The 18514-nt window shown below is 47.3% G+C and overlaps 1 protein-coding gene across 1 annotated transcript in view; it reads right to left on the reverse strand.

Annotated features, from left to right (window-relative positions):
• PEMT (phosphatidylethanolamine N-methyltransferase) overlaps window positions 1-18514 on the reverse strand; it is a 60937-nt gene that overhangs the window by 23219 nt on the left and 19204 nt on the right. Inside the window, exons 3-4 of the mRNA XM_048495493.1 lie at window positions 14577-14692; window positions 2113-2258 (exon numbers count right to left, since the gene is read on the reverse strand). Coding sequence (XP_048351450.1) covers window positions 2113-2258; window positions 14577-14692 — 262 coding nt within the window. The remainder of the gene's footprint in view (window positions 1-2112; window positions 2259-14576; window positions 14693-18514) is intronic.

An 18514-nucleotide genomic window follows, 5' to 3' on the forward strand; every position in this document is an offset into this window, starting at 1 on the left:
ATCCCCACCCTTCCCCTTTTCTGAACCTCTTTTAGACATTAAATAAATCAGAAGTCCCTGGGCGTATGTTGGGAAACTGGATGAATAGCAGAGGCATGAAAGTTTCACAAGATTACTATGTTTGATTTTATTATAATGCAAATATAAACAGCTAGCTAGATGATAGATGATAGATGGTAGGTAGGTAGGTAGGTAGGTAGGTAGGTAGGTAGGTAGGTAGGTAGGTAGGTAGGTAGGTAGGTAGGTAGGCAGGCAGGCAGGTAGGCAGGTAGGTAGGTAGGTGGGGTGGGGTGGGGTGGGTGGGGTGGGGTGGGGTGGGTAGGCAGGTAGATTGATATTTCCAACCCTCCACCAGACAGACAGACAGACAGACAGACAGACAGACAGACAGACAGACAGATTGCATATATATATATATATATATATATATATATATATATATATTATTATTTTGTTTGGTTTGCTTATTTTGTTTTGCTTATGCTTGATTGTTTTGTTTATATATATATATATATATAGAGAGAGAGAGAGAGAGAGAGAGAGAGAGTGAGTGAGTGAGTGAGTGAGTGAGAGAGAGAGAGAGAGAGAGAGAGAGAGAGAATTTTATCAAAATACACACACACACTGATGGGGGAGGATTTGCAGGGACGTAACCAGAAGCAAGAAGAGCTTAGGTCCCTAACTTATGGGTCTGGGGCCAAAATGTGGCTCCCCCCCCTTGAAGGCATTTATCCGGCCCGCCAGGCATGGTGGCGATGGCTCCATTCATGTGCAGTGGGGGCTCGAGGGAGAGGAGGAACCGGCCTCAACGGCTGTTGATTGCAGTTACATGATGGCACCCCCCAAATCTCCACCTAATCTCTCTGACCCAGAGTTGGAAACTCTTTCATGTGGCAACGCCTGCTCCGCCTCCTCTTTCCTCCTCAGGGGCTACTCCATGTGTTGCTCTCAGGCTTGTCTGTTCCTCATTCTCATTGGTATCAGCCTGTTTCACAATCGTCATTGGCTGCTAGGAGGAAAGAACCCAGGAAGATACCTAATCCTGGGTTAGGATGGAATGCTTCATTGGGAAAAGTTCTTGCTTTTTTTTTTTTACGGGGAAGGTATTCCCACAGCCTCCTAAATTCAATATTTGGGAGCCCACCCTGTACTTGGATATACTTTTGGTCAGCTAGTTCTAAAAATAGACCATGGACAGAAAGGTTGAAAGGTGAAATCAAACATTTTACAATCATTTGTGCATAGGAATTTGTTCATAGTTTTTTTTTAGTCCGGCCCTCCAACAGTCTGAGGGACAGTGAACTGGCCCCCTGTTTAAAAAGTTTGGGGACCCCTGGGCTAGCGTCATGGGGAATGTATTTAGGTGACTAAGATGAATTCCTAACTCAGTAGAATTGCTACAAGCCTGCTATGTTACCACTGCCATTCTGGGGCATTCTTTCCTTGATCGTTTACTTTATGGCTTCACACACTGAGTAGATAACTAGCCTTTCCCCTGACACTTTGGTCTCATGACAGCTGGGACTGTTTCATTTATCTTGTGGGGGCAGGATGCCAGGTGGCTACCTCCATCCGTTGCCAACCTTGGGGCGCCTCAGCTACAAACTAACCCTTTCTTGGGGAAATGGGAGGGGGGACTAACATTGGAATAAAGGGGATAGCAAAAGCCAGGTTCGCCAGAACGGGCTTTGTCCAGCTGGGTGCTTCAATGCCGATCAATAAACCCTGCTGATCAACAATACAGAGTCTGTTTATTGCTTCAGGGTTCGAGGCCTGAGAGGCAGCCTGACATCACAGCCATGTCATTTCCGGTGCACGCCAGACATCACTGCATGGGACGCTCTGGTGTTTGGCAGAAGTTGTCCTGCAAATCATACCTTCCTTGCCAATGTTTTCTTTCCCACCCACATTTTCCTAGCAAAAGAAAGGCATTCACAACACCACACACACAATTTCCCAACACTTCTGTCCTCAAAGCAATGAAAACCATCTAGGTTACCAGAATAGATCTTTGTCAAATTGGATGATGGTCCCCCTCAAGAAAACACCCACCTTGGAAGACTGCTGCCCCTTCTGGCTGCAGAAGAAATTCACATCCGACGTTAGACTTACCCAAAAACGTTCCGACAAATCCCAGAGCGAGGAAGCTGGAGAGAACTAACATGACCCCTATCGCTACGAGTCCGGCTCCAGCATAGTAGGCAAGCAGAGTGTCCAGGACTTGCAGTTTGAGCTGGCTCTCCATGACTTCGGCAAAGCTACGGGGAAAGGAAAAGACAGAACCCATATTGAGTGGCTCCATTCGACCAACCCGTCCCCCTTTGGAGGGAGAGTTTAACAGAATGTAGCTGGACATCAAAGAGTTTCTTTCTTTCTTTCTTTCTTTCTTTCTTTCTTTCTTTCTTTCTTTCTTTCTTTCTTTCTTTCTTTCTTTCTTTCTATCTATCTATCTATCTATCTACATGCAGTAGTTACGGCTAGGTCCTCTACCCACCCACCCACCCACCCACCCACCCATCCACCCACCCATCCACCCATCCATCCACCCACCCACCCATCCACCCATCCATCCATCCATCCATCCATCCATCCATCCACCCATCCATCCATCCATCCATCCATCCATCCATCCATCCATCCATCCATCCATCCATCCACCCACCCACCCATCCCTCCCTCCCTCCCTCCATCTCTCCATCCATCTCTCCATCCATCTCTCCATCCATCCATCCATCCATCCATCCATCCACCCACCCACCCACCCACCCACCCATCCATCCATCCATCCATCCATCCATCCATCCATCCATCCATCCATCCATCCATCCATCCATCCAATATCCATCCATCCATCCATCCATCCATCCATCCATCCATCCATCCATCCATCCATCCATCCATCCATCCATCCATCCATCCATCCATCCATCCATCCATCCATCCATCCATCCATCCATCCATCCATCCATCCATCCATCCATCCATCCATCCATCTAATTTGTATACCACTCTCTCCACAAGGGCTCAGAGAGACTCACAGCAATAAACAGTACATTAAATCTGTTTAATAAACGAGTAAACAATTAAAACAAAGTCATAAATCTCCTCCGAACTCCTTGGAGAAACAGCGGGGTATAAATGTAACCAAAGAAGAGTTGGGATTTATACCCCACCTTTCTCTTCTATAAAGAGGCTTAAGGTTGCTTACAAATTCCTTTCCCTTCCTCTCCCCACAACTGACACCTTGTGAGGCAGGTGGGGCAAAGAGTGTTCTGAGAGAACTGTGACTAGCCCAGCAGGCTTCATGTGTAGGAGCAGGGAAACAAACCCAGTTCACCAGATAAGAGTCTGTCGCTCATGTGGAGGAGAGGGGAATTGAACCCGGTTCTCTGGATCAGAGTCCACTGCTCTTAACCACTATACCACACTGTCTCTCAGAGATATTCTCCTGTTGCGGATCAGCATCTCCAACAGGCAGGTTCAGAATGATTGACGGCTTCGTTAGAAGGGCGGGGGGAGACACCCAGTCATTGAACGTGCGCAAATTTCGGGCAATTATCCCAGCTGCTTATGCAAAATGCAAACACGATTCCGATCGGCATCTGACTGATTAAAGCGGTCCCCGGGTTTGTGAACGGGAAACATGATGCACAAACAGGGTAATTGCCGATAATAACCCACGCGACAGCTGCGAAGTGCCGGGCCTCTCTTGCACGCCAAGCTCGGGTGTTCCACAAATGTTGCACTTCTGCCAGCTGATCCCTCGTTTCTGCACGTGCCGCAAAAAAGCACGGACGGGGGAAAGGCATGGCTGACGCTGCGCTGCTGGGATCTGGGATCAATTAATTGTGGCACCTACTCTACCCCACACCAAAAAAGAGGTTACCTCTTCCTTGAAACTGAGACTTTCCCAGAGACTCTGCCAAAACCTGGCTTGCGTAGCTTGTTCCAAGTTTTAACCAGGTGGGTAGATACAGCTGCTGGTGCCAAACACTCTGGTAGAAGTACGGTTGCCAGGTGTTGTGGGTCTGCCTGCCAATGGCAGCATGGCGTAGTGGTTAAGAGCAGGTGCACTCTAATCTGGAGAACCGGGTTTGATTCCCTGCTCTGCTGCTTGAGCTGTGGAGGCTTATCTGGTGAACCAGATTAGCTTGCACGCTGGGCCAGTTTAAACTCTTGCAAAATGGCATTACCACCCCGTGCGTAATGAACAAGAAAAGGTGTGTTTCATTTCTGGGATCCTGCGGATCTATTCTGCTAACAGGCCTTCCCTCTGCTGCAAGAAGCTCTCTTCTGAGCTCATCCAGAGATAAAAGAGCCCAGTGGTCGATGCTTGCTGGGTCATCTTGGGCCACGCCTACCTCACAAGATTGTTGTTGCGAGCATAAAACAGAAGGGAGAACGGTGTGGTGAGCGGCTTTGGGTCCCCAATTTGGAGAGGAAGGGGGGGGGGATATAAATATCTAAAATGAATCAATGCAAGCCAACCAACACCTGTTTCCAGTGCGGTCTCCACTTCCCACCCGCCTCAGTATAAACTGGGCCATTGGCAAATGGTCCTATTATCCGGGAAGAACATTGTTTCCTGCCGGCTCTGCGGCTGTTCAGATCTTTCGCCTGCCCCAAACTGTTGCATAAGGCCAAGATTTGGTGTTTACAAACCTTGCTTTCTCCTTCCACAGCTCCACGACCCCAGTTGCTTCTCCTACGGAGTTGGATAATGGCTTTGCTCAACTAACAAGCAGCGTTTAGGGCTTATTTGGGTCAGTATGTAACGTTTACCTCGACAAAACCCTTCCGCATGGCTCTGCAACTCCATTTCCTCAGACCTGTCACAGCAACAATTACCTTTTATTGTGACAGTCACCTCAGTCCTTGTGTGCGTGTTGAGTCGTGCCAGGTCACTTCTAACTTACGACAACTCTGAGTCTTCCAGAACGTCCTATTGCTAACAGCCTGCCTCGGGTCTTGCAAACTGAGGCCCCTTCCGCACGCGCAGAATAACGCACTTCCAAAGCACTTTCAATGCATAGCAAGTTCAACCCAAACACTAAATGATTGGTTCCCCACTCTGGGACATGGACAATATACCCCACTAAACTGTCTCTTCTCACTACTAGACACAGTGTGTAACAGGCTTCTCTCTGTGCTACACCTCTGAAGATGACAGCCACAGATGCAGGCAAAACATAAGGAACAAGATCCACCAGACCACGGCCACACAGCCCAGAAAACCCATCATTGTTAGTTGAATCCTGCCGCGGAAAAGCTCTTTCCACAATATCTTTCAATGCATTCTTGTGGGTGGATTTACTAAAGCGGAAGCAGCAAAAATCCACTTGCAAATGTAGCCCAGAAAGGGGTGGAGCAGGAGAAGGCTGCAGACCTCATGTAGTTGGAGGAGACAAGGCTACCAGACTCAGACCTTGGTTGTATAAGCCTCTAACACCCTTGTTAAGGTAACTGCAATGTTATTGGGAACTACTGGAAGGTAGTTGTTTATTTCAAGTGCCATGTAAATGTTGGAGTTTATTGTTTCAGGGTTTCCTCTTTTGTGGTTGTAATGGGTGAGAGTTCTCCTGAAACCTCATCATGTTGAACTCCTATTCTCCTAGCTTCCATGGAGTTCTCTAGGAGCCATCCCAATTCTATGCAGAGCTGAACCTGACCTAAGCTATCAGCATCTGTAAAATATAAGTGGACCTTAAAAATGCAACCTGAACAGGACCTTTGAAGTGTGATGCTAAATGTTGATGTTATATGTTATATGTTAAGAAAGTAAACCATTTTGTTGTTTTAAAAAATCGCTTGCTAAAACTTCATTCCAAGTTCTGCCCCACAGAACCCACAAGCTGAGGTTACACAAACAATTGCAAAAGTGGATTGAATGTGCATTATTCTGCATGTGCGGAAGGGGCCTGAATGCCGTGGCTTCACGGAGTCCATCCGCCTCATGTTGGGCTGCCTTCTCCTTCCACCTTCCTTCCTAGCATTATCACCTTCCTTCAGAGACTCTTCTCACAACATCACCAAAGTCTGTTTACTTAATTTATGCCGGCCTTTCTCCCCAACGGAGACTCAAAAGCGGTTTGGATCGTTCTCCTAGCATCCATTTTATCCTCGCTACGACCCTGCAAAGTAGGCTGGGTTGAGACGGTGACTGGCCCCAGGTTACCCACTGAGCTTCCATGGTAGGGTGGGCATTCGAACTTGGGTCTCTCCTAGTCTGATACTCTAACCACTACACATTTGGGTCTCCATCCTTCTGGAAGCTTCTGCTTTTGCCTTCCACTCGGGTTTGCAGCTGTAAGCGCCCATATTGCCCCCCCCCCCCCCCCCAAATCCCAGAATAAGATATTCCCCCGGTGCCTGATCTTCAATGCAAAATACCCTTTTAAAATTGAGTGTATTTTTATAACCCTGGAAATGTCAACATTCGGTGTTTACCCAAGAGGAAATCTAGGTTTCTCCCCAGGTGGGCAACCAAGGAACAGAAGGGGATCGTCTTACATTCGCATGTATGTACAGTAATAAAATGGCATATTTTTGAAAACAGCTCGGCTGTAAGGTTTTTTAAAGAACCGCCTGATTCTCAGTCAGTGCAAAGTGGAAGCACTCGGGCCTTCAAGCAGGGTTGTGGGTGAGAGGGATAAAATAGATAGGAGAAGTGAAGAAGAAGCAGAGCTGGATTTATCCCCTTTCTCCTGCAGGAGACTCAGCGGGGATGTCAATCTCTGCCCTTGCCCCTTCCTCACAACAAACACCCCAGGAGGGTAATGAGAGGAGCCCGAGGAAGCTGTGACTAGCCCAAGGTCACCCAGCTGGCGTGTGTGGGAGTGCACAGGCTAATCTGAATTCCTCAGAGAAGCCTCCACAGCTCAGGCGGCAGAGCGGGGAATCAAACCCGGTTCCTCCAGATTAGATACACGATCTCTTAACTTCCTACGCCACTGCTGCTCCTACTTTTGAGTCTCTGCTGGAGAGAAAGGAAGTGGCTAGCGGCTTTCCACACAGAAAGTCCTGAGTTTAATCCCCAGTATCTCCAGTTAAACGAAGCAGGTAGAAGAAGATTGCAGAAGACATCAACTTGAGAGAGAGAGAGCGGGTACCAGTCAGAGCGAACCAAGCGTCTAATTTCATACTCATTTCGGAAAAGTCTGAAGCTGAGAACAAACATCACACTCTATGCTGGGGATGATTAGGAAATGAATTGATAACAAAACTGCAAGGATTGTCATGACCTTATATAAAGCAGTGGTGCGACCGCACTTGGAGTCCTGTGTTCAGTTCTGGTCGCCACATCTCAAAAAGGATATCGAAGAGATAGAAAAAGTGCAGAGAAGGGCAACGAGGATGGCTGAAGGATTGGAGCACCTTCCTTATGAGGAGAGGCTGCAGCGTTTGGGACTCTTTAGTTTGGAGAGGAGACGTCTGAGGGGGGATATGATTGAAGTCTATAAAATTAGGCATGGGGTAGAAATGTTGATACAGAGAGAAATTTTCCTCTTCTCACAATACTAGGAACCAGGGCACCGGCCATTGAAAACGCTGGGGAAGAATGTAGGGGACTCAAGAAAAAAGGAAACATTTCTTCCTTTGGTGTTTGGAATATGCTGCCACTGGAGGTGGTGATGGCCACTAACCTGGGCCGTTTCCACACGGGCATTAAATGGTGACCTGGAGACGGCAAAAACGCCGTCTCCAGGCCGCCATTCGTTCGCATCGGGCGAGCTGCAACGCACTGCAATCTTTGCGCCTACCAGCCTGAAGCCGGCGCTCTTTAGAGCCGCTTCCGCAGCTTCTGGGGAACGCTGCTGAAGCCGCGTCGTCAACTAACGGTAGCGCTTCATCATCGGCGCCTCCACTCCGCATTTTACTATCCTCGGGAAGTTATCAAGCGTTGCACGCCAGGTTTGGGGACGCTTCGCCCTGCACCGCTGGAGCAGCGCTGCGACAGGGCTAGGGCGTCACCAGGCTCGGCGACGCGACGGAGGCCCGGGACATGCCGGGTCGGCCGGGCCGGGCGCTTCCGGCGCCGGGCTGCCCCGCTGGCCCGTGGACCGTTCCCGGTAGACGGGTCTCAGCGGTGCCGCCGGGTCGGGCGGCTTCGAAATGCCGATACCTGGCCAAGCTTCCGCTTCATGAAAACGCCCTGATAGTTTTAAAGGGGGGGCTTAGCCAGATTGATGGAGGAGAAGCTTCGATCTGTGGCTACCTATCTCTGATCCTCCTGATCTGAGTGCTGTAAAATGCCTTTAACAGACCAGGTGCCTCAGGGAGCAGCAGCAGCAGCAGCAGCAGCAGCAGGCCATTGCTTTCACCTTCCTGTCGGAGCTCCCAAAGGCACCTGGTGAGCCACTGCGAGGAGCAGAGTGCTGGACTAGATGGACTCTGGTCTGATCCAGCAGGCTGTCTCTTATGTTCTAACATCTAGATTAAGGTTCAACCATCTCCATCACCAGTTAAAAGGAGATGACGCAAAAAGACCTTCACCGGAGACGTTGAACGGCAGATATCAGTCGAAACACCCAAGACCGACTCTCTGCCAAACCTCGGTTCACCTACTCATTGTGAAAGCAGATTCGCGGCATCCACGCATCGGGAAAATGGACCTTCACAAAGAACATTCTCTCCGTTCTGTAAACCGGGGTTAGAAAGAAAGTTCAGGTCAGCACAACAGCCAGAAACAAACTCAGTGACCGGGCTTTTCCGTGGATTATGTGCTTCGTTGACCTAACAGTGTGGGCGGGTTTCGTCCCTTTGCTGCGACCTACCAAGTTCACGAGCAAATCGGAGCGGGAAGGTTTAGTCAACACAGTCCCTGCCTCCTTCTCACTACCAGCCGCTGTTTATGCCAAGAAACCGGGGTTCCAGGACAGGCTGAACGTTCCTGGAAAGCTGAAGGATAAACCTCGCCTCCAAGCACACACACCTCAAACACAACTTATCGCTCTATTACATAAACCACGCAGGCTTGGAGCTCTCCGGTTACTAATTATGAGAATAATCTCCACTTTCCAAAGAAACTTACAAAATTATGTTTGTATAGGTGTTACATTGTTCTAGGCGGAGTGATACCTTATATTTCCAGATAGCAGACTATATTTATCAGGCTCCCTACCAGCATGGCCATTGGCCGCCATTGGCAGGGGCTGATGGGAATTGTAGTTCATACACATCTGAGTGCCAAAGTGCTCAAGCATCATGGTTCTTTAGACTAGGGGACTTGCAAGTTTTCCAGGATGCTCAGGGTCTGCTATTTATCAAAAGTTTTCACCAGCATGGCCAATTGGCCATGCTGGTAGGGGCTGATGGGAATTGTAGTTCCTGAACATCTGGAGAGCCGCAGGTTCCCTACCCCTGCCCTAGACGGAAGACCGAGAATTTCCCAAACAGGAAAACTGGGGAAGATAAAGAGAATATGCTACAATGGTGAAACCGACGGACTGTGTAAACAGAAGGTCAAGATCTAAGGTTGACGAGAAACAGGAAGCATTTTTTCAGCACGAGGTTGAATCAATAACGTAAATATGTTAATAGTGAAGGTTACAAGTATTTGTTAAATCGACATGTCAGTGGGTGTTAATGAAATCATCTAACAGAAGGCTAGGTGGGATAAGAGAAGATAGAAGATTCTTTCAAAGCGGTATTATGTTTTGATGTTATTTTGTTACAAGATTAAGTTCCATTCTGTCACTGTGTTTTAGTTTTAAAGTTAGATATTTTTCTGTTTATTATTCTTGGGTTAGTTGTCCTTTTTTTCTGTTTATTATCTTCCTCTTCTGTATAATTATTTTGGGACAACTAATTTTAAAAATTATAATTTTTTTAAAAAGAGAACAGTCAACATCTCGACAGAAGAGTGTCATAACTCATTCGAGGCAAGAGGGAAAAGCAGACACCTTTGCTTCCAAACGAAAACAGTGGGAAGTTTGCTTCTCAAAATTTCTGTCCCTCTGGAACAGGCCCAAGACTTCTCAGCAAACTTCATGGCAATTCAGTGACAGTGGGCAGGTGGCTTGAATCATAGAATCACAGAATCATAGAGTGAGAAGAGACCCCAAGGGCCATCAAGTCCAACCCCTGCAATGCAGAAACACCCAATCAAAACACTCCTGATAGATGGCCTCCCAAAGAAGGAGACGGTTAAAGAACTATTACAGAACAAGGGGAAACTAGCAAATGTGACTCATTTGTATTTCTATCTACCAAGTTTTAGAGAGTTTGAAGAGGCTGGAGGAAGATAGGCACAAAACTGATACTCACGTGTTCCAACCAACAAAATCAAACAGGTCTTGCAACCAAAGAGGTTCAAGGAAAAAAAATCAGCGGATGGCAGGAAACCGGAAACTAATATCAAAATTCCCCCCAATAATTTAACAACCTCAGACAATCAGGCCTTGTTAAAGAAGCTGTGCCTTCATTGCAAAACAAATGATATAAAAGAACCAGCGAGACACCATTTGTTACATTCATTAGAAGAAAATGAAGACCAACATACATGCAAAGGAAATGAAAACTGACATAGGAATAAAAATTAAAAGCTGCACATCTGTAAATGGCACTTCTACCTGTAAACAAACCCTGGGCTCACATGTTACACCTGTTCATCCTTTGCCTACAACACCTGGCTTGAGAGGTAGCTGAAACAGCCTGACATCAAGGTTAGAGTATTATGCTGAGGAACCTGGATTCGAATCTTCCATTCTGCTATGAATCTATCTGGGCGAGCTTGAGCAACTCCCTCCTTCCTCAGTCTAGCCAACCTTGCAGGACTGTCCTGTGGCTCAAATGGCTTAGGGGAAAGCAGGAATTTGGATAAACCATGTATTGGATAACAATCAACTATCCTGCTTTAGCCAGCCATCAGCCAGATTGGAAGCTCAGGAAACGGCAGAGAGCTACCCAGAGACCAGATCTGGCGCGGTTACCTTGGCTGCACTAGGAACATCTAAGGACAAATTATCCTGATGTACAGTGCATCATTCATATGGGATTACTCGCTAGCAAAACAGGGGTGGGGGGAAAGGGTTATCTTCTCACATCAGAGATAAAGGAGTTGAAGCAACCAGTATGCTTTAAGTGCTGCAGATAATCCCCACAGCTTCTGCAAAGGGCAAATATTGTAACGCCTAAACGATATACAAGGGAGACAGGATAGGCTTGGTTAAATACCCTACAAATTTGGTAAGTTTCAGATTTATTTGGGCATAAAATTATCAGGCATAAAAATAAGCATAAATATGCACGGGGGCGGGCCGCCTGCACGGCCTGGGAGTCACTGATAGGGGAATGAAGAACAGGAGACGAAACCTTCTCCTTCCCCTTCCTCTGAGCCCGTGGTGGCGAACCTTTGGCACTCCAGATGTTATGGACTACAATTCCCATCAGCCCCTGCCAGCATGGCCAATTGGCCATGAACTGGAAGGCTCTAGATCCGTGGTGGCGAACCTTTGGCACTCCAGATGTTATGGACTACAATTCCCATCAGCCCCTGCCAGCATGGCCAATTGGCCATGAACTGGAAGGCTCTAGATCCGTGGGTCCGAACCTCTGGCACTCCAGATGTTATGGACTACATTCCTTATCAGTCTCTTGCCAGCATTATTACATGGCCAATTGGCCATGAACTGGAAGGCTCTAGATCCGTGGTGGCGAACCTTTGGCACTCCAGATGTTATGGACTACAATTCCCATCAGCCCCTGCCAGCATGGCCAATTGGCCATGAACTGGAAGGCTCTAGATCCGTGGTGGCGAACCTTTGGCACTCCAGATGTTATGGACTACACCTCTATCAGCGCTTCTGCCAGCATGGGCTAATTCTAAGGCCATGAACTGGAAGGCTCTAGATCCGCGGTGGCTATAACCTTTGGTACCCAGATGTTACAGGACTACAATTCCTATCAGCCTTCTGCCAGCATGGCCTACTGGGGCTAACTGAAGGCTCTAGATCCGCGGTGGCTAACCTTGGCACTCCAGATGTTAGCGGACTACAATTCCCATCAGCCCCTGCCAGCATGGCCAATTGGCCATGAACTGGAAGGCTCTAGATCCGTGGTGGCGAACCTTTGGCACTCCAGATGTTATGGACTACAATTCCCATCAGCCTCTGCCAGCATGGCCAATTGGCCATGAACTGCTGCTCTAGGATCCGCGGGTGGTGGCTTGCAACCTTTGGCACTCCAGATGTTATGGACTACAATTCCCATCAGCCTCTGCCAGCATGGCCAATTGGCCATGAACTGGAAGGCTCTAGATCCGTGGTGGCGAACCTTTGGCACTCCAGATGTTATGGACTACAATTCCCATCAGCCCCTGCCAGCATGGCCACTGCTGAGCTATGTAGCATATTGAAGACTTTATTTGAGTGGCTGTTGACTCAGAGGTTCACCATTGTGTGGTGAGTTTTATTGTTCTTTAATGACACTGAGACTTTTTGAGGCAGGATTGTACAAAAACAGCTGTCACAATATATGTTCATCATGGAACAGGTTGAAATGCTTAAAGAAGCACAGGCCCAGGTTACAAAACCAGGTAATGGTAAAGCCTTGTCTCAGGCCCCTTCCGCACACGCAAAATAATGCGTTTTCAAACCACTTTCACAACTGTTTGCAAGTGGATTTTGCCATTCCGCACAGCTTCAAAGAGCACTGAAAGCAGTTTGAAAGTGCATTATTCTGCATGTACGGAATGAGCCTCAGTTATCTTTTTAAATGAGTTTCAGGATGAGAGAATTAATTTTTATACCCTTTAACTCAGCTGCTCGCCAAGAACTTAAGTGCCATTGCACCACGGAAGGGTGTTTTTCTGGGCCGAAGTCACTCAGTGGAGTTCACTTCAAGACAACTGGTCCCTGTCAAATTCCCAGGCTCCTGTCAAACAGTTTATAACCATCTCCTTCTTTATGAAACATGCAGTTGTACTGCAGTAGACTGCACTTTATGCAGGGGTTTCTATTCAACCAGCCTGAATAACCTGCACTAGCTTGAACTCCTCAGACTTGTTGGCGCAAGCTGAAGGGCTTGTCACCAGTGCCAGTTAGTCTGGGGTATCAAGGGGCACAGGTTGGCAGCAAAGAACCCCTATGCTGCATATCTATATATATAAAAAGCTAACAGTGACTTTGTTAGTCACGCCCTAACTCCGAAACAGCTGGACGGATCGCCCCCAAATTTTCACATGACGTTCCTCCCTGTTCTGGGCAGGTAATCAGACCTTCAAATCGCCGAAAGTCCATACCTGAGCCAGGTAAAACATCTTTTTCCTGGCGCACCAGGCCATGAAGCTGCCTCTGTTTAACTGTCACCCTTAGAGTGTTTGTGCAGCCTGTCTGTCTGTGGCCTGAGGGCTTGGTATGAGGGCTTAGGATGTTTGCACAGATGGGCAGAGATGAGCAGTGAAAACAGTAAATAGGTAATACTGGTAGGTAATACGAGTGGAAGTGAAACACATACACACTTTGCCATGTGAGACATCAGGTGGGGTTCCCCCTCACACGCAGGTAACTTTCACTCTCACACTGCTACCACACAATACACATCCAGCTCATCCTCACACACCTCGCTCTGCCCTCCCTCACATCCAACCACCACTTACCCACTTCCTCACCCATATTCGCCACAGCTCTCTTTTACTAAAAACAAGCTGGAGTTTGCCTTTTTCTTCTAAGAAAATCCACAGGGTGGGGGCGAACCAACACTACCGGCTCCGCTTCTTTTGCACGTGGCCCTTTAAGAACCCAGGGAGCTGGCTTCGATCTGAGCCACCACCTCCGCCTCTGCTGCCTGGACTGGGATAGCCTCCTTGCCCCAGTTCTGCCTTACCCAAGCCAGGACTGTGCATGTCAACCAGCCTCATGGACAGCGGGATTCGCACTCTGGACAGTTCTGTTGTGGAATGGAAAGGGTTACCTTATACTAAAAACCAAGACAGCACCATATAATAATGTGAATTGAAAAGGGAAAGAGGGATTCCATTTGACCACCCCAAAAGGCTATGCTGCGGATCATTGGACCTGCATGGACATTTGTGTGGGTTGCGGACTGTGATGAGAAGGACCATTGCCACAGCAACGCGTGGCTGGACCCCGCTAGTAGACATATATTTCCATTTGCAGTTTCACATTGCAATCTTATTTACAGTGTTTCCTAGGTTTCCAGTATCTGTTACATTCGTTTACTTACACAGTTTCTGTTTGTAGCTGCACATCTGCCAAACCTAATCCAAATAGTAAATCATTGTGCTTCTGTATGGGCAATGGTTTAGACAGGATATCTGCTGCATTTGATTCAGATTCAACGTGTTCAAGCTTAATCAGTCCTGACTGTACCGATTGTCTAACATTTTGGTATTTCTCAGCCACATACTTGGTTCTATTTTTGAGGTTTTCATTCTCTGACATGGCTATGCTGTGAGGTCAGGCCTAAACCATCCAGATTACACCAAGCTCTTCCAGACTGCACTGAAATAAATAAATAAAAAGTGTAGGAAAACACAGACGGGCGCTCCCAAAAACCACTCGCTGCCCAAGTCAGCCGGCCCAGGGATGGGACCGCCAGGAGGACGCTTCTCTTACCAGTGACTCCGCAGAAAATTAAGCAGCAAGATGACGGCTCCCAGGGAGTAGCAGGCGGTGTAGGGGGAACGGAAGAGGCGTGTCAGAGACCGGGTCCTGTGCTCCCATCTTGCCACCTGATTGAAGAAAGGAAAATCAAACAGGTCTCAGAACTGAGGCACAGACAACCTACCAAACTGCCCACACAGTCAACGTCCCAGTTCAGGCACAAGAAGAAAAATTTAAAAATCCATTCTTTAGGTCCCTTCTGCCCAAAATAATGCACTTTCAATCCACTTTCACAATTGTTTGCAAGTGGACTGTGCGGAATAGCTGCAAACCCAGCTGCAAAGTGCACTGAAAGTGGATTGAAAGTGCCTTATTTCGTACGAGCGGAAGGGGCCTGGAGGGAGCTGGGGAAAAGTGACATGATAGCCATGATTCAATGTTTGAAGCGATGTGCACTGAAGATGGAGCAAGCTTGTTTTCCGCTGCTCCAGAGACTGGGGCAATTCAAGGTACGGGAAAAGAGATCCAATCTAAACATGAGGGAGAACTCTGACTTTCCTTTGCAGGTTTTTAGAGAGAGGCTGGGTGGCCATCTGTCAGGAGTGCTTTGATGGTGTGTTCCTGCATGGCAGGGGGTTGGACTGGATGGCCCTTGGGGGTCTCTTCCAACTCTAGGATTCTATGATCCTAGAGTTTCATGGGAGGAAAGATCTTAGGTTTTTAGGCTCTGGTTCTATCGTTCAACATCTTACAATTGATCTCTCTGTGTCAACATCAGTCAGTTAATGTTCTGATGTGAAATTAATCGTATGCTGTTTCTTGTACAATGTGTGCAAGACACCCAGAGCTTGGCGTCAGTCAGGAAAGTGCAGAGGAGCAAATCTAATAAAATATATAAAATAAATAAATATCCACCCTATCAGCAGCGTTTAAAGCGGAGCTACTCTGGTAAGATGAGAAGGTCTATAGTCTTCTTGCACTCTCTGCAGCTTCCTAGAACACTTGGAAAAGAATACTCTCCACGCAAGATGTTCTTTCCATAGGAAGGTTTTGCTTTAGCAGTTGCAAGGTTACACAAGTCTATGCTATACAAGATTACAAAGCTATACAGAACTCTTCAGCAAAAACAAAGTTGAACACACTCTCTGAACTTAACACTCAACTCAGACTCTATCTGAACTTAGCATATACAATGCAATGGTTCTTATACATCCAACCAGATATTTTCCCCCACCCTGCCCTGCCCCAGCAACAGCCTCTCATTGGTCTACAGTCACAGTTGAACTCACCAATCATGTTAAAGGTTAACTGCCACTTGTCCCTAGACCAGGGGTCTGCAACCTGTGGCTCTCCAGATGTTCATGGACTACAATTCCCATCAGCCCCTGCCAGCATGGCCAATTGGTGATGGGATTTGAAGTCCATGATGGGATTTGAAGTCCATGAACATCTGGAGAGCTACAGGTTGCAGACCCCTGCCCTAGACTGACTGTCTCCGGCCTCTGTGTTGGGCAAACCTCTGCAGACTAGAAGATGACCTTTTTGTGAATCATTTTTTAAAATACATATATCATGACACCCCTTCTCATATTCTAGTTAGCAGACTTACACATACAATCCACTCAGTTATTTTTACAGTTCCTAACAATGGTAACATCCTTTCAAATTTCAATTCAGGTACAGCTTTTGTTAACACATCAGCTTGGTTATTCTGACTTTCCACATAGTTCAAAGTAATTGTTTTGTTCTGTACCATTTGTTTTACGTTCTGGTATCTCACACCAACGTATTTGGTTCTGGTTTTCATGTTCTCTGTCTCTGCAAGACTGATACAAGTTTGTGAGTCGTCCTGAACAACCATTGGTTCAATACATTTCACATTCAGATTTTGCAATTCTGCACAGTCCAATCCAGCTACAAGTGCATTGACAGTGGGTTGAAAATGCATTATTCTGATTGTGCGGAAGGGGCCTAAAAGCTAAATTGGCCCTTGGTTCTACCAGCAGCATGCATCACAGGATGAGGGAGACTCCATTTGCACAGCGAATATCTCATCCCCCCCCCCCCCTTCATGACCAAGCACAGATGAACAACCCCCTTCTTGCCGGCACGAATCGTGTGCAGCTCCCAATTCAATTTTAAAAACGGAACCGTGCGTCACTCGGCTGCTATAACGGGCGCTCCAGGCAAGGTGGGCGAAGAAGACACGAGGCCACGCTTGTGTCAGTCACCACCAAATTGGATCCACGACAGGCCGCTGAGTCAACAGGAGAACAGAGCAAGACGGGAGGCGAGCTGGCAAAGGGCCGGTGGGCCGCATCTCCGGTTCTGCCTGTCAAACGCCGCTCGCAAGACAAATGGGCCCTGTCGCTTCTGTTTAGAAAAGCCATCTTTACGGCGGCGGCTTCTGCTATTTGGAGACTCTTCCCCATCCTTCAAATTAACAGCGGCATCAATCTTTGCCTTTTTGAAAACTTACACCTTTGGAAATCAGCCCGGAAGTGAAGGTTAGCAGCAACTGATAGTATATAAGGAGACGCTGTCAGACAGCTGACAGCGTGAATTTAGGAAGCCACTCCTTGGCATCAGAAGTATGGAGAGCTGGGTTCGAATCCAGAAGCACCTTAGAGCCCAACTAGATTTTTGGGGAGTTTTTGAGAGTCGAAGCTCCTTTGTCAGATACAAGTAGGAAATGAGTGACTTTTTAGGTGATTCTAGTTCCGTGGCGGTAGTTTTACTCCAGGATAGTTAGATGGACTATAATTCATTAACAGCCCCTGCCAGCATGACCAATTGGCCATGCTGGCAGGGGCTGATGGGAATTGTAGTCCATAACATCTGGAGTGCCAAAGGTTCGCCACCACGGGACTAGTCAGAAGGTGGGAGGATGTTGCTAAAAAGGCAGCCATAATGAAAGGACTCATAGAATCATAGAGGTGGAAGAGACCTCCAAGGGCCATCCAGTCCAACCCTCTGCCATGCCGGAAGACACAATCGAAGGACTCTTGACAGATGGCCACCCAGCCTCTCTTTAAAACCCCCACAAAGCTGAGCCGGGCAATCTAATACCAAAAGCAGTCGCCACTGAAACCGAAGATGGAAAACCGTTTCAAGAAGCTAATTCCCTCCCTCCCTCCGAAATATTAATTTTAAGCAGCCTGGTGACAGGACTTTGTAAGGTCGCCTTTAAAACGCTCTGGTTTCATCTGACGGCAATGCCGTTCGTGACTTTTGCCCGAGTATTCTTGCCTTCCATTCATATTCAGTGTTTGTTCCAGGGACACGGATATATTGTTTTCCAGCTAGCAGGCCTGACTTATTGACGCGTTGCATTTTAATCGAGACCACCTTGGGCTCTGAAACCCCAGCTCCCGTTCTATTTTCCGCTGTTCCATTTTTAACTTCTTCGCTTTACCGTAAAAAAAAAGGCATATTCAAATGTTGTGAGACCGAGGCGGGGGTTATATTTTCCTCCGCACTAAGCTACCTGTCTAAGTCCTTATTTGGCCCCTGCCCCTGGTGCTTTTTTAGTTTTAAACAAGGGACAAGCGAGGTTTAGGATAAAAAAAAGGAAGTCCACGTATATTATGACTCTTGCTGCAAATCTTTTCCATCTTGAAATTCATCCTATTAGAAGAGCACATGATGAATTGTCCAAGGCCTCTTCCACACATGCAGAATAATACACATTCAATCCACTTTCAATGCACTTTGCAGCTGGATTTGACTGTGCGGAATAGCAAAGTCCACTTGCAAACCATTGTGAAAGTGGATTGAAGGTGCATTATTCTGCATGTGCAGAAGGGGCCCAAAAGACTTACAAAACCAGGAAAAACTTACAGTTGTGGGTTTTCTGGGCTTTTTGGCTGGGGACTCAGTTTTTGCTCCTAATGTTCTGCTGCATCTATGGCTGGCATCTTCATAGATGCGTCACGACAAGATGTTTCACT

This window comes from Sphaerodactylus townsendi, linkage group LG04 (genome assembly GCF_021028975.2).
Source record: "Sphaerodactylus townsendi isolate TG3544 linkage group LG04, MPM_Stown_v2.3, whole genome shotgun sequence".
NCBI lineage: Eukaryota > Metazoa > Chordata > Lepidosauria > Squamata > Sphaerodactylidae > Sphaerodactylus > Sphaerodactylus townsendi.